The 15475-nt window shown below is 36.8% G+C and overlaps 1 protein-coding gene across 1 annotated transcript; it reads right to left on the reverse strand.

Moving 5' to 3' along the window:
- Positions 1 to 1090: 1090 nt before the first annotated feature.
- On the reverse strand, positions 1091 to 12012 carry LOC131006885 (protein transport protein SEC31 homolog B-like). The gene is made up of 22 exons (XM_057934032.1): positions 11522 to 12012; positions 9778 to 9847; positions 9534 to 9656; positions 8818 to 8914; positions 8698 to 8734; positions 8486 to 8591; positions 8341 to 8398; positions 7996 to 8093; positions 7749 to 7868; positions 7243 to 7285; positions 6213 to 6310; positions 6011 to 6138; positions 5375 to 5924; positions 5174 to 5266; positions 4261 to 4446; positions 3968 to 4181; positions 3369 to 3484; positions 3094 to 3279; positions 2859 to 2984; positions 2511 to 2781; positions 1559 to 1797; positions 1091 to 1457 (listed from the first exon to the last, which is right to left on the reverse strand). Exons 1-22 carry the CDS (start codon positions 11839 to 11841, stop codon positions 1368 to 1370), a joined length of 3369 nt encoding a protein of 1122 aa, XP_057790015.1. The 5' UTR covers positions 11842 to 12012; the 3' UTR covers positions 1091 to 1367.
- Between the last annotated feature and the right edge of the window lie 3463 nt (positions 12013 to 15475).

Raw genomic sequence — 15475 nt, forward strand, 5'->3', positions numbered from 1 at the left:
GGCTGAGTTGCAATTTCGGCAGCGTTTCAACTTGTGTATTTGAATCGGTGAAGATTGAAGTGATCCTCGATGTCTATTTGTAGGAGAAGTCTTGAATAGATCCGTTGGCGGAGATGGTCCTCAAGAATTCATCCGTTGGAGAGTAATTCGAATTTAGCTAGGGCTTCAATCTTCGAAGTTCCTCGTTTGGTGAGAAACGGCTGCTCAGGTACAGGAGGTAAGGCGCCTCTGAAAAGTAATCACAAAAAAGGAATGCTCTGCAGAGAAAGGACGATCCTTTGTATCTCTGCATTTAATGCGGCTGTACTTGAAGTGTGTGGCTTTCTTTTAACGTTGGAGGTTCAGTCCGATGAAGAATATCAACTGATACTTGACTTTAGTATCAGTCCGCTGATTCCACGTAGCCAACATTAGATGAATCAGCCATAATTGATTCTTCAGTTGAGAAACTCGATCAGTCAAACATCAGTGTTTGACTCTGCCTTTAAACGCAACTTCAGTCGAGTTCTTCAGTCTTCAGTCTTCAGAACACTAAACAACTAGAAGATGAACTCCAACACTTGAGTTCGAAAGGTTCTAGTCTATTACAAAGAGAACTTAAGGATTTTAGTATCACCAAAACTAGGGCTAGGATATTTCATTAAGTTCCCAACAGTTAGTGTCATTTTACATGTAGTATTAGTGTCATTTCAATATAGTGTTAGTGTCATTTTCGAAATAGTGTCATTTGTAAAATAAAATAGTGTTGTGACATTTTCGAAATATTGTCATTTGTAAAACATAATAGTGTTAATGTCATTCTAAAATTGTGTTAGTGTTAGTGTCATTCCAAGAAAAAATGGGTCAGGATCCGAGTCAAGTACAACCCGAGTGCATGATACATCCGAGTATACAGGAGACCACCTCTTACATTTATGAATGATTGATATGTTAAGAGTTTACAATTTAAAGTTTATTTAAGGAAATATATATCCTAACATTAGGATCATGATGCCTTGAACAGAAACTACCAATGCATCGTACCATTCACAAATAACGTGGACAGAGCAACATCTTCGATAGAAAAATCACAAAGATGAGAAGCATCAAACGAAACAAAATGTTTTTTTTTTATTTACTTATTTTCTATGCACAAATATTTCTTTTATTACATATAACCAAAAAAGTACAAATCACACGACTATGCTGGCGCTCAAAATAAACGCGGGTATGCATGTAAATCTATTTGATTAAATCTATCATCGTCTTCAGTAAAATCGAAGCATTAAATGCAAGCATGCTATCTAAAGATGTCAATACCTGTATACAACCATAAAAAGTTGATGGTGAATAGGAATTTCTGCGAGTGAAGGAGATGATCTAATTACCTATCTCAAGTTTTGCCTTGTCTTCATCATTCTTTTGAGCGTTGACAGCCAAAAATTGCATTCATCCCAATCACTCGTGGTGAGAAGAACCTATATCAACATTGAAATGTAGCATATCATATATCAACCAGTCTACATGCTGCCATTATTGATAAAGAAAGAAAACTGTGGAGTTCCCTTGCGGCGTCTACCTGGATTTGGAGGGCAGTGCCATAATCACCTTTGTCGAGTGCCTGGCATAATTGTACGAGCTTCTCTGCAGCGTTTTTTGAAATGTCTCCACTGTTTAACTTTGCAAACAAGGCGCCCAACTTCCTCGAGTTGTCCTCTATTTCCCGTTTCTTAGCTGGATTTGCCCGCGGTCCTCCCAATGCCTCAGTTATCTCATTATAGAGTCTTGTTAAAGTAGTGATGACGGGCTTCTGTGACGCTGTTCAGATTGAAAAGAGAGATACATGAAGAATGAGAACAAGTGAGGCTGTTAGAAAGAAAGTTATGGATTCAAGACTATTGTAGAGGATGCATGTCGAACTCTGAGAAATGATGAGCTTATACTACGAAGAAATCTGTGGAACTTGGTTTCACTATAGTTGAAAATATTTTGATCCTCTCATATCCTATGATATACACATCAACGGGAAATAAGCTAGATACCGAATTTTGGGGAGTGTAAATAGCAACGAAGGATGCCTATGTTGAGTGTTATAGACCATCTTCTGGTAGTTATTCTCACTCTCAACCCCAAAAACCTATAATTCATCATTCACCCTGAAGAACACATCATGGATTTGTTTAATTAATTTACGAAATAGGAGTCTAGTATCTCCCAGGGCAGGTTAAAGTCCATCATTCTACTTTTGCCTTGTGATTGCAGCACTGAGAAATATGGTAGCTCTCACTTCAGCATAAATTTTGGAAGAAGGGTGAAAATATGATAATCTCCATTGAATAATACTTCACATTACTCACTAGCCGAAAGAACCAAGAGAATTAAGAATGTCATGCCAATAATCTTTGTATCTCATCTGTTCATCTTGATCAAGAAAGTAACCTCTTTTTATCAGAAAAAATAAAATTAAAAATACCATGGGGCTAGAAAGTTCTTGACAAGTTCACACTTATCAAATAAGAGAGAAATTTTACCGGGTACATTTGACGTATCAACAGTCTGTACAGTGGGTGGGGGAGCAGCAGGAACGACGGGTGGTTGTACAGGAGCAGGTTGGTTAGGACTAGGAGGTTGCGATGAATTCATGCCATGCCCCCCTGGACTACTCACTGGCATGAAAGCTCTAGATGGTGTAGGAGCCAAGACCTGGGACATTGTTTGCACCGGAGTCGGTCTAACTTGAGATGTATTAGCTCCGTATCCAATTCCAGGAGGTCCAGGTTGATAAGCAGCGCTAGCAGTCCCCTAAGTGAGATAAGGAAAAATCATATATAATAACGGTTAAGTTTATTATATGAAGTAACATAAGTGGAGTTGCGTACTGGATATAACTGAGAAGCCAAAGTTTGTGGCTGCTGATATTGCTCCAAGTTCTTCAACATAGGAGGGTTAGAAGGGGTAAATTTCACAGGAGGAGGCTGAGTATTTACAGGAGGAGGAAAGTGCGCCTGTAAGAATGTTAAGAAGCATATGCACAAAATAGAATCAGCTTTACAAAATGTTGATACTTGTCTAAATCAACATTCGTTAAACATATAAATCCTAAGGGATTATCACCACTGGAGCTGGAATAGGAGGAGATGGAACAAATCTTCCAGGTTGAACATCATTTTGTTGTGGAACTGGATGATATGTGGGAGGCGCACCGTAGTCCCTATTGAAGGAAAAAGCAGATGATTGCTGATAATTTTCACTGTAGTGACTGCTTGGAACAGCTGATTCCGTCTGAGGTGGTCCTACATGCTGAGAGGGAGAAAATGACATAAAATATTATACGTATAATCATGAATCAATCATAGAAACATCTAAATTCTGAGACACGAAATACATACTGGATAATAACTTTGAGGTGTATGAACGCCACCATAACTTGAATGATCAGCACTATAGGCAGGTCCAGTTTGTAACTGAGTTTTATCACAAGCCCCAGTATTCTCAATCTCTGTGTCTGTACAACACATATATAGATTGTTTAAATTCAAACAAAGCTGTGCTTTCGTAAACCAAAACAATGATTAAATTTTATATTTCAATGAATGAAGCAAAAATAACAAATAAATAGTGAATTAGGTTGTCGGATAAGCAGAGTATTCCCTAGAAATATTACAATAGAAGTCTAACTAGTATCTTTCAGAAAACCATGCAAAATATGAATATAACTATATGCCTATCACGAGGGAGAGCAACTAGTAAGCTCCAATACTTGGGAACAGCACAAGAAGCATTTATGCTAAATTTATTTATTTTAAAAGCACATATACAACTTCGAAATGCATATGTACAATATTCTCTACATGCCTTCTCAAACAGAATTATGGAAGGTACACTTGCAGTAGGAAACTGGTTTACAGGAAATTCTCTTTAGAAAACAAGACCCAGACTGGGGAAAGCTCATATGAGAAAGAATGCATCAAAGGGAGCATAGGCGCACCTGGATTGATTTTTAGAGCTATACGATCACGTAAGATGATAAGTTCAGTAGACAATTCTTCGGAACCCAAAAGATTCAAGTACTCCATTGCCATAGTTAGGAGTCCTTGGCTTGCTAAAATTTCAGCATATTTCTCAACTAGCTTATATAATGAAGAGCTAAATCGCTTCAGTCCAGTAGCCAAAGCAAAGACAAATGTCTTCTCCATTAAATCCTTACAAGTAGAAAATATGCGCGTAAGTTGTTCAGTCCAGCTTTTTATTTTTTTTCTGAATCCATCAATACAAGCTTACCTGAAGACGGTCTATGTAGGATTTACCGTTGTGCTCTTCTGTAAGGTTCTTTGACCACATCTCCACTGCTTTATCAATGTTCCCAGCACATATATAGCAGAGTGTTGCTGCAGCTGTATCACCAGCTGCGATGAGTCTAGCAGCAAGAGTGTCACATAACGGGATCCACTCATCTGCCTGAGCGAACTGAATGATAGCAGTGCACAAACCATTGTTAAGACAAAATCACCAGCTGACCAAGATGAATAAAAGGTTTATGTCAAATGCCCACACAAGTACAATCCGTAGAATGAAATTCATTCATTATGCAATTAGCTTCAAGGAGAATAGGTGCCTACTGAGACATAGATGTATTTACACATCTAAATAAATACATTCAACCACACCCTCAAAGAAGTTTCAAATTTCCACAGCTACTATTGCCATGTCACACCAAATCTTTCTATCACTAACACAAGCTTCTAAGGACTGAATTAAGATCGTTTCCTGCATCCCCAATCTTATTTAAGTATCAAGAGTAACCTGACTAAAACTTCAGATATTGATTGACCAGAATTTCAGATTCGGGTCTGAAATAATTACAGAGCTGACAAAACGAATGTTCCAACCATTTATCACTACATGGTTACCTGTATAAATATCTTCATGCTTTTGTTTCATAATAATGTGAATTGACTTAAAAAGAGCTCTTCCTTGAAAGCTTGAATTGTTGAACATATAATGTCATAAATCAAGCAAAAGGGGGACAATTTATTTTAATGATACATGAACAAATTGACTGGTCGATGTATCCATAGACTGAATTACATGTTTCTGAAAGTAAAAGGACCTGGCGTTGTTGAACTTGCCACATGTCAATGTTTACAGAGGAAACAACCATACAGCTTAGTTTGTGAGGGAAAGAGAGACTTACGGTACAGAATAGTGCAAGGGATTCCTTCCAAGACTTTAGGGGCCTTCTTTTTGCTATGCTCATGAGGTCATTGTTTACCATGGCAGAAACAACCTGAGGTATAACAAATATAGATAAAGTCATACAAGCACCAACTGCAAGAAAGGACCACCACATCAGAAAACACGAAGAAACCTCTACAAATATACAAAATGGAATCACCTTTAGGTACGGAGAATGGCTTGACTTGAGGTACTGATCACGTGTGTGCTCCCACAAGGTGGCACCACCGACATGAGCAATGACTAAAGCATCTGCCAGTCTATTTGCAGAAATGCATTGTGCAACTGCTTTCTTGTAGTCCCCAACGACCAAAGCACATTGTACCGCATCATCAAATGAAGGATCATAACTCTCCTCTTGGCCATTCATTTCATGTTGGTATTCTGCAATAGAGTCTCCACTGACAAATTCATCATTAGAAGTTGACAAAGGGGTATCTACCTTGGGACTAGGAAGATTGTTGAAGAAATCTTCCCCACTGTCAGCTGTATATAAGGATGATTCTTTATTTCCAGAAATTCCTTCTTTATTTGTCACACTCTCATCAATAGAGAGACTATTCACTTGCTCAGAGACTTCATTGTTTGTAGATTTGGTTTCTTCAACTGGAAGAGTGAAACCAAGATGGGCAAGAAGCTTTGACCTTGCTATCCCATCCTCAGTGAACATAACCTTCATAAAGCCCCATGTTTCCCTATCCTCATCAGACCTAAGGAGAATACAAATGATTTAGATAAATTGATATAGCTTATATCATATCCCATTAGGGAATAAGGCTGGAAATTGAAGACATACTGAGATTCTTGAAATTTCTTATCACACAGAAGTTTCAGGGATGATCTATCCCCATCCTTGACTGCAGCTTCAAATTCAGAAGATCTACTTGCCAAACCATCTTCTGCAATTAAATTGTGCACATAGACCTGGATAAAGGACTAGTGGTCATACAAATGTAACATTTGCAAGAAAAATCTACAATCAAAGTTCCTTTGAATACCTCTGAAGATTCATCATAGTGAAAAGACACAAGTTTGCCTCCAAAACCAAATGATACTCCAGCACGATTGTTGTACCACTTTGGGGCCCTCAGTGGAGCTGAGAACACATGAAATGTATAAGAATAACCTAAAACCTAAATGGTTGTAGGAAAAGTGTGAAACATAAGTATCATATAATAGGTAATGATACCTGAAATTGATTTTAAATGTCCCATTTGGATATGAACAAGAACAAAGATAAACTGCAAATGTAACTAAAACCCTCAGTCCTCACATCTATTGTACTTGTAATTACAAAATTTCACGTTCTCACTCTCCCTCACTTTTAATTTCCATCCATTATAGACAAACTACCTCCACAACAGGTATTTGCATCTTTTAGAGTCACTTTCTTAGTCCATTTTAAAACTGATTGAGCCAAACACAAACTATATTCGCAACAAGTATTTGCACCTTTCAGAGTTACTTTCTTAGTCCATTATTAAACGCATTGAGCCAAGTGGCTGAAAAAGTCACTGTTGGTGTAAAGCATTATGTAGTTAAAGCCAATGCACTAACTAGTTTATTCTCAATCTCATTCCCCTAACTTCTGGACATGAAACTCCATTGTGCGTTATTGTTGCATAGACAAGCAAAGAATGGACATTCTTTGGTTTGCAACATAAATATATAGCCTCCCGTTTGGACACAACTTTGAAACTTAAGGTACGTCATACCAATTGCTAAAACGTTAGGAGCACAAAAAGTCTTCAATTATTTTTAGAAGCACAAAATAAATGGTAGGAGAAGTTGTATAAATTGTAAAAGCAAGCATGTACAGCTAAATCCTGTCAATGATACTGCATGTAATGCCCGAGCCCACTGCAAAGGCGATCTAGTAGTGATACGAAGGCACAGCGGGCTCCAAGGGTAACTACTTGGTTTCCGTCCTCGCTTGTACAAATATTCTAAGAAGTTGCTAGAAGAGCCCATTGTACGCATGTATAAATTCCTCAAACATACATTTTCACAATGAAAGAAATATGATACCTGAACCAAAGTCACGCTCTCCAAGACCATATCGACCACAACCCTGAATTTATAAATTTTGTCAGAACAGTTCAAGTCTACAGTCGTTGAAGAGTAAACGAGGAAGTGTGAGAATAGATGCCAAAACTGAGTACTAATCAAAACCATTTCATCATCTATGTCTTCTAGAACAAGAACTCAAACAATCAAGTTCATATTCTCATGATGGTGAAAAGATCAGTTACCATCTTAGGAAGACCATAGATTCATAGAATACCTGTAGGTTATTTGAGAGTTGTTTTATAGCCCGATCAAGTTATGATGCACTAAGAAGTAAATATAACAAAGATCAATAAATTGTTCCAGCTGTCATGTAATAGTAAGCCAAGAAACAACTTCAAAAAGAAGAATTCCTGTTTATACAAGTCTACCTTTCTGTCAATTTAGTGCATCATTCAAACAATCAATCTTAGCAGAAAGACAGACAAAGCAGAGTAGTAGATGAGTTTCATTTAATAGATAATTACCTCAATGTTATAAATACCAATTTTCCCTTCAAACGAGGATGCTGATATAAGTCCAGGAATCGTAGAATACCAGTGGACATCAAAATTCCAATTGGTTCCGGCTGGTAATTCAGCCACAATCTACATGAGAAATCACATTGAATTACTATGGCATGTGGCAAGATGTGAGCCCAAAGAACAATGGAACAATGGAAGTAGCAAGAAACATCTAAAAGTTTATATAACAAACTTGAGTGGTAATGTTTACCTCGCCAGACACAGTATCCCAGCAAATAGTACGGTTATCTTTGGCACAGGTAAGCAGATAAGAGCTGTCAAGCGGGCACCATGACATTGCAATCACACCTGATTCATGAGGAAATAATTCTATGAATTAATTCCTGTACAGATGCCATCATTTAGAAGGTATAAGTCAATTAAAAGGGGTCCTCAACAGATTTAGTTACCTTGTAAAAGCTAAAAGAAAAATGAGAAGAAAAAATTCCGTAAAAGCTGTTGAAAGCAAAGTGAAAGAGGGAGAGAGCAAGGGGGAGGGGGATAACAAATAAGTATTTCTACAGTGGGATTTGGTACTTTTACCCCGAGTATGTACCTTTGGTGTGCCCAACAAACTCTTTTACTGGAGACACTATATGTCTCATATCCCACAGCTGAAAATGAATATCATTGAATTATAATGATAAATTTGAGAAAGACCTTGTAACAAGATGCTAAACTATGAACAAATGCATTCTTACCCTGAGAGAAGGTGATCTATCTTCATCTGAAGCGACAATAAGTTGGGTGGCAATGTCAGGGTGCCAATGCAAAACAGAACACCTCCTTCTAATTGAATCAGAGAAACTGTAACATGGGTATATAAGGGTTCACAACATGGAGAAAAGAATCAGTCCAAGTCAATGGTTGAAATATGAAAACTCTGATTGACATTGTCCAAGAAATATGATACCTTAGAACTGACTTTTGCTTCTTCAGATCCCAGACCACTAAATTTACAAATATGCCGATTATTCAATGCAAAATGAAGGATACAAAAGAAAAAACTCAATCTAAACAGAGTCATGCATACCAGTTGTCCCATTATATGAAGTGGAGGCCAGTATGTGTTGAACCTTACTATTCCAGGACAAAAATGAAATTTCACCTTGTTCTGCAGATCCACTACCCTGTGAAACAGTTTTAGTAAGTCTTGAGATCCCTTTGTGGAACCTTGGATGTGACCCCAAAAATGGATCAATACTACACACATTAAATGGGAATCTCAGGGGTAAGAAACAAAAGATTGAGCGATAGTTCCTTAAGACAGTGTACAATAGGTAAAAGTATTCAACGCGACATCAATAATGTGACAAAATTGACTGTCTGCATCATATGCCACATTCAGGAACTCAGTGTCTGCAATGGTTCCCCCCTCTCCTTCCACCAATCATTTCCTTGTTTATACCATTATAGAATTTCCATTTATTATCCAACACACCTAGTGAAATTAAGCCTCCTGCTGCAATTAATTGCTCACGTACTTAATCTATCTGCACTTGACATGTAACATTATCTCCTAGAAGGCAGCAGTATCGATAAAGCAATGCATGGACTTATCCAAAATTTTGAAGCATGTGTTAGGTTCAAAATGCTTAACCATGCAAACTCATTAGGGAAATGAGATGAGATTTCAAAAACATGGACAAAGTTCGTGTCTGGCAATGTTCAGAAAGATGTATAGAAAGATGTTGAAACTGCAATCCTATTGCCTATTGCAATCCTTCCACAATAATAGTCATAACACACCTTGAGTGGTGGGAAGTGACTTGGTTCTGATGGTTTTGATACATCCCATATACAAATATCTCCCTCTTCAGCACCAGAAGCAAGAAGGTTTGGAGTAAGAGAATTGAACTCCAAGCCACGAACCTTGGCAGTACATGAGAAACCAAGCATCAACACACTATAATCATAAAAGACAATATGAAAGTGGAAAAACAGAAAATGAATAGACAATACAAAAACCAAAATAAAAGGAGCATAAACTTACTGCTCCTTTGTGTTTTGATAGATTTCCAGCTAGAGCATTCTCGCTCGTATCAATACCCTTTTTATATTTACTGGAATTAAAAACAAGAGAACAACATAAAAAAGGTCATCATGATATGACAAACTGCATTAACATAGGAAACCAATATTTTGAAAGTTAAATTAAAATTGAAGAGTCATCATTTTAAAGCCATCATCGTTAATAACTCAAGGGAAAAACTCTGTTTTGGAATTAAATACTATAGGCTATAGCCAAAACAATCCTCTCAAATATTAGACAATATAATTGCCAATCGCCATTTTATGTAAAAAATATGTTGAAACTCCAAACCACTTCATTAACTCTAAACTGGAACTCTGTTTCAGTTCAAATTTGACTCACAAAAAGGAGATGGGATAGATGGATTGTTAATTCCAGAAGATTCAAACCAAAAATTTCTGGCAAAAAGGAGAGCATTGTGAGGTATAAAACATAGGGAAAGCTGAAGTTGGAAAAATAACCTCATACTGAAGTACATTGGCACAAATCAAGCATTAAATCAAACTCAAAGCCCACATCATGTGCATCCTAAACCATTTACAAAATGAAAGAAACGCCAGCTATACTAAGAGTTGAGAACAAGGTATCACACCCAAATTGCAAATTTATGGAATATCAGCATTTTGTAAGACGGAATATCTATCACCATGTTTAGGACTTTTGTAATGAAATTCAGGTTGTCATTTACCAATGATAATCCTAAAATATTTATTTCAACTAAGACAAAATCTCCCCCCAGTTAAATCTTTTCACAAATTTTACAAACTTGAGCTGTTACTGGAACTTGACTTTTAACACATTATTTCTTAGTGTTCACCTAAACTTGGTACGAGTTTCCCACCTTCAATAATGAGGCAACGAGACAAATGCTAAAATAAAGTAAAACAATTTTGTTATATGCCTAGGATGGCATTGGTAACACGTGCCAAAAAAAAAATAATAATAATATTCAACCCATACAATACTAGTATATTTTACAAGTCATGATTTTTTTTCTTGAGGAAGTTGTTTGGACAATAAGACTTGCACATAGTATGGAAGACTTCCTACACTAGTAATTGGGTATATAAAATGATCCATTTCTTGCATACAGTGATCAGCATCATAAGTTTTCTGCAGATGTAGATGAATTTCGATAGTGCCAAGCACTGTGTTTATATCCTAGTTCATTTACCAATATCTCTTGTCAAAATATTTTCTTTTCATCAACCAGAAATTTAGTGTTTCTTCCATATTTGAGTGGGTTCGCATTAGAAAGCATGTCTTTAGCGTCTGAAATAAAATCCTTCGGCTGTTCCAAAACGAAACTCCAGAACTCAGACTATTAATTTCTCTTTTCAAAATCATCGTTCTAACTGAAGTAATACAACTCTACAGTCTTTCATAGTTACTACTTCTAAGACCAAATAGCAGACGCCAAAAGAAATAATTACTTCATTTTGAGCTCATATTGAAGCAACAACTTCTGCATTGTGGCAAGGCCAGTCATATATACGTCAATTATATATAAAAAAAAATCAAGAAGCGATACAACTCTATAATCTAAAACTAAATACGAAATCCGATCAAGCGAAAATAATAGACGCCGAGGTGTGCTTACGCACAAAAAAGAAAACAAAGAAGCACATAAGGTCAAATGCAGGCGCACTCAGACATACACGGAAGAAAGGCTTCCGATCACGCGAAAATAATAGCAGAGTTTTACCTGATCAGATTCTTGGGATTCCAAAGCGCAATATTTCCATCAACGAGGCCACCGGCAATGAGGCCAAATGAATATTCCTCGGAATTGGCAGGTCCTTTCCCCCATGAAAGCCGATCGAATTTCTCGGAACTCGGCGCGGAGCCTGCCAAGACCATCTGGCGATCGTCCGACGCAAAATCAAGCTCGAAAATGTCCAGATTGGCGGAGGAACTAAATTGCAGATCCACCGCGCCCGCCATTGTCCCCGCCGCGACGTAGGTGCCATCCGGCGAGAACGCCGTCGACGCCGATCTGCTCGCGGTCTTTATACACCACTCCATGCAGAAACGTATAAATCAATCAATCAATCAATCAATCAATCTACATATATGTACGTGCGCGGGGGCAGGATTTTCATGAAAATGAATCGCAGAAGGCGTATGTATGCCTATCAAGAGAAATAAGTGAGAGCTCTCTCTTTCTAAATTGTTGTTACCGTTTTGTTATGTGGAACTTCGGTTTTTTCATATTGAGAGTGAAGGAGGGGAGTGTAAAGCTCCGAGAAGGTTTTGTCAGTCAACCAATAGGAGCATTCCACGTAGGACGATAAATCGTGTCCAAAAGCTAAATATTGATGTAATGAAACTCTAATTAATACTTATTATAAAAAATTGAAATAATATATATATATATATATATATATATATATATATAGGAGAGGTTCAAATAAGAACCACTAAATAAAATTAGAACATAGAACCATTTTAAACCATTCGATCATCAAGATCTACGGTGGATGCATCATCTTGGTGGATGGATGCAGGTGCTGGGTTCGAATCCTGAAGGGAGCAAAAAAATTATTTTTTTCGGATGCATTAAATTTAATAGCGGATGCATTAATTTGTACAGCAGATGCAATAATTTTATTGGTTCTTATGTTCTCACGATAATTGTGGTTCTCACTATAACCGCACCCTATATATATATATATATATATATATATATATATATATAGGGTGCGGTTATAGTGAGAACCACAATTATCGTGAGAACATAAGAACCAATAAAATTATTGCATCTGCTGTACAAATTAATGCATCCGCTATTAAATTTAATGCATCCGAAAATAATAAATTTTTTGCTCCCTTCAGGATTCGAACCCAGGATCTGCATTCATCCACCAAGATGATGCATCCACCGTAGATCTTGATGATCGAATGGCTTAAAATGGTTCTCCGTTCTTATTTTATTAGTGGTTCTTATTTGAACCTCTCCCTATATATATATATATATATATATACCATAACTTTACATATGAGAATATGCACTTGTATAGTCATATTGGGCATTGAAACTCAATATTTAGCATTCCATCTTAAAAACATAATTTTAGCCATTTTTTTTCAATTTTGAACTGTATTGTCCTTTATTTGGGCAGATCAGATCAAATTGGACGCGCGGATTGGACACGAATTCGGGTGGTACTTTTGGCACTAATGTTATACTACTAATTTGTATCAAAAGTACCAAATTATTTAGAACAATAAAATACCAAGCATTTATTATTTTACACCTCCATTCATTTATTAACTAACATTTCCTTATTATATAGAACCAAGAAGGACTGTGCAGATTGTTGGATATTCAAAGGCCTGCGCAGACTTAGCTGGCGCCAAGGAGTTCCTTCCTGCACAGACTTAGTCGACATTGAAGAGTTGTTCCTGCACAGACTCAGTTGGCATCGAAGAGTCCTTCCTGCGCGGATTCAGCAGATATCAAGAAGGTTCCTCCCGCGCAGACTTCATTCAGGGAAAGGTTGCGCAGATTAATTGAACTCTGCTGGTAGTTGGAAAAACTGCAAATCCGTTAGTGAAAGGACGAATCGCAAGAGATAACGACGACCACCAACTTTTCTGCATGAGGAGTACGTGAAATATCAAAAAGACCACTGTACCCTTCTTCTTTGTAAGCTCTATAAATACCTGTGTAGTTCATTGTAAAGAAGGGGATTTTTGGTGAAAGAAAAAGTATAAGTATTCTTCGTGTTCTTCAAGGTTCATTACTTCCTGAATCGTCTTGGTGCTCCTGAGTTTTGACTATTCAGGTTCTTACTTCTCTATTAATATGTTATCAAGATATGGTAGAGGTTTTTGTTTCACCACTTTACATATGAGAATATGCACTTATATAGTCATATTGGGGATTGAAACTCAATATTTAGCATTCCATCTTAAAAACATAAATTTTAGCCATTTGTTCCAATTTTGAACTGTATTGTCCTTTATTTGGGCAGATCAGATCAAATTGGACGTGCGGATTGGGCACGAGTTCGGGTGGTACTTTTGGCACTAATGTTATAGTTTGTGTCAAAAGTACCAAATTATTTAGAACTATAAAATACCAAGCAATTTGGTACTTTTGGCACTAATATTGTCGTTGTGCCAAAAGTACCAAATTACTTGGGTTTTTTTTTCGTTTGTATTTTTGACACTAATATTCTCATTTGTTCTAAGTAATTTAGTACGTTTGACACAAATTATAATATTATTAACAAAAATATCAAATTACTTAGTACTTTTTTATTTTATTTTTCTATTCGTACTTTTGGCACAAATTATAATATTAGTGACAAAAGTTTCGCACACCCAATCCGATCTGGTCCGCCCAAATTAAGGGCAATACAATAAAAAATTGATAAAAATGGTCGAATTTTTTGTTTTTAAGATGGAAGGGCCAAATATTGAATTTCATTGCTCAATATAGTTATCTCAAAAGTTCGGCTCTATATTTATTCTAATAATTAATGTTTAATTCAAAAAATGGAAAATAATTAATTAAAAAAAGTTATAAATCTTAACTAAATTAGCGAACTCTAATTAGTTACTCCCTCTGTCTACGAAAAGATGTCCTAAGGGACGGTGACACGTGTAATGCTATTTATTTAGTGAGTGGACAAAAGGGCACACAAATTAAGAAAAATATAAAAGTTAATTAAGTTAGTGAGTGAAGAAAGTGTGGCCCAGAAGTTGAAGACTTGAGAAAATGACTCATAAATTATTACTCCATTTGTCCCATAACAAGTGTTCTAGTTTGTTTTGGCATGAGAATTTAGGTAGGTATGATTAATGAGTAAAAAAATAAAAAGGTGTGGAGCTCATGTTTATTTTGTGAGATAGATAGAATTAAAGTGGTGATGATTAAAAGGTAAAAAAGTAACAAGTGGTGAAGCCCACTTTTTAATTTTTAGAAAGATGACACTTGTGGTTTCTTCCATCTTACATCTAGGTGCCTTTGATCGACACGTGTCCCACTTTTTATTTAAGCTTTTGTTTTATTAATTGCTTTGTTTAACTCAACCCAGGTTTCAAAAACGGGTCCCACATGCCAGCCGGGCATGTGATTAGGATTGTTGGGCCCCAGAACTGTGAAGTGGCAACTGATTTGGATATATATATATTTTTTAAAATTTATTTTATTTTGGCAGGTCCCACATCTGTTAAAGCTTCCCTTGGAAGCTTCCGGCTGAAACAATACAAAGATACTCAATTTGAATTTCATTTTCTATTTTTACTTTTATCTTTGGGCTGCCTCATTTTTTACCGCTCGACTTCTTCGCGCGTCTTCCCGATTTCCCTCTCCCGGCGCTTTCCGTCCGGCGTGTGGTCGGCTGGATTACCATTTCCGTCTGTTCCCTTTCCATTTGGAGATTTACATTTCCGGCCAGATTTACATTTGTGTCTCTTCCCTTTCCATTTCGCTTGGATTACTATAAAACTTCCGCCGTTTGATCTTCCCCTTCCATTTGGCGGTGCCGTTGTTCGTTTCCCATTTGAGGTATGTTTGTTCGTTCATTTCGCTTGGATAACCATAAAATTGTTGCATGTCCTTTTTTATAAGGCCACATTTTTGGTGTTAGGTTTTGACAATCGTTGAAGAGAAGCTTAAACAAAGAAAGATGAGTAAGAAAAATGAAGC

The sequence above is a fragment of the Salvia miltiorrhiza genome, chromosome 1 (genome assembly GCF_028751815.1).
Source record: "Salvia miltiorrhiza cultivar Shanhuang (shh) chromosome 1, IMPLAD_Smil_shh, whole genome shotgun sequence".
Taxonomy (NCBI): Eukaryota; Viridiplantae; Streptophyta; class Magnoliopsida; order Lamiales; family Lamiaceae; genus Salvia; species Salvia miltiorrhiza.

Excerpts from the sequence above, each read along its gene's own strand:
- LOC131006885 (XM_057934032.1), bottom strand. The coding sequence starts at position 11,841 with ATGGAGTGGTGTATAAAGACCGCGAGCAGATCGGCGTCGACGGCGTTC. Across the intron at positions 8,735-8,817 it reads TTCATATAATGGGACAACTG|TGGTCTGGGATCTGAAGAAG; the intron begins GTATGCATGACT and ends TTGTAAATTTAG. Across the intron at positions 7,869-7,995 it reads GGGATACTGTGTCTGGCGAG|ATTGTGGCTGAATTACCAGC; the intron begins GTAAACATTACC and ends TTTCTCATGTAG.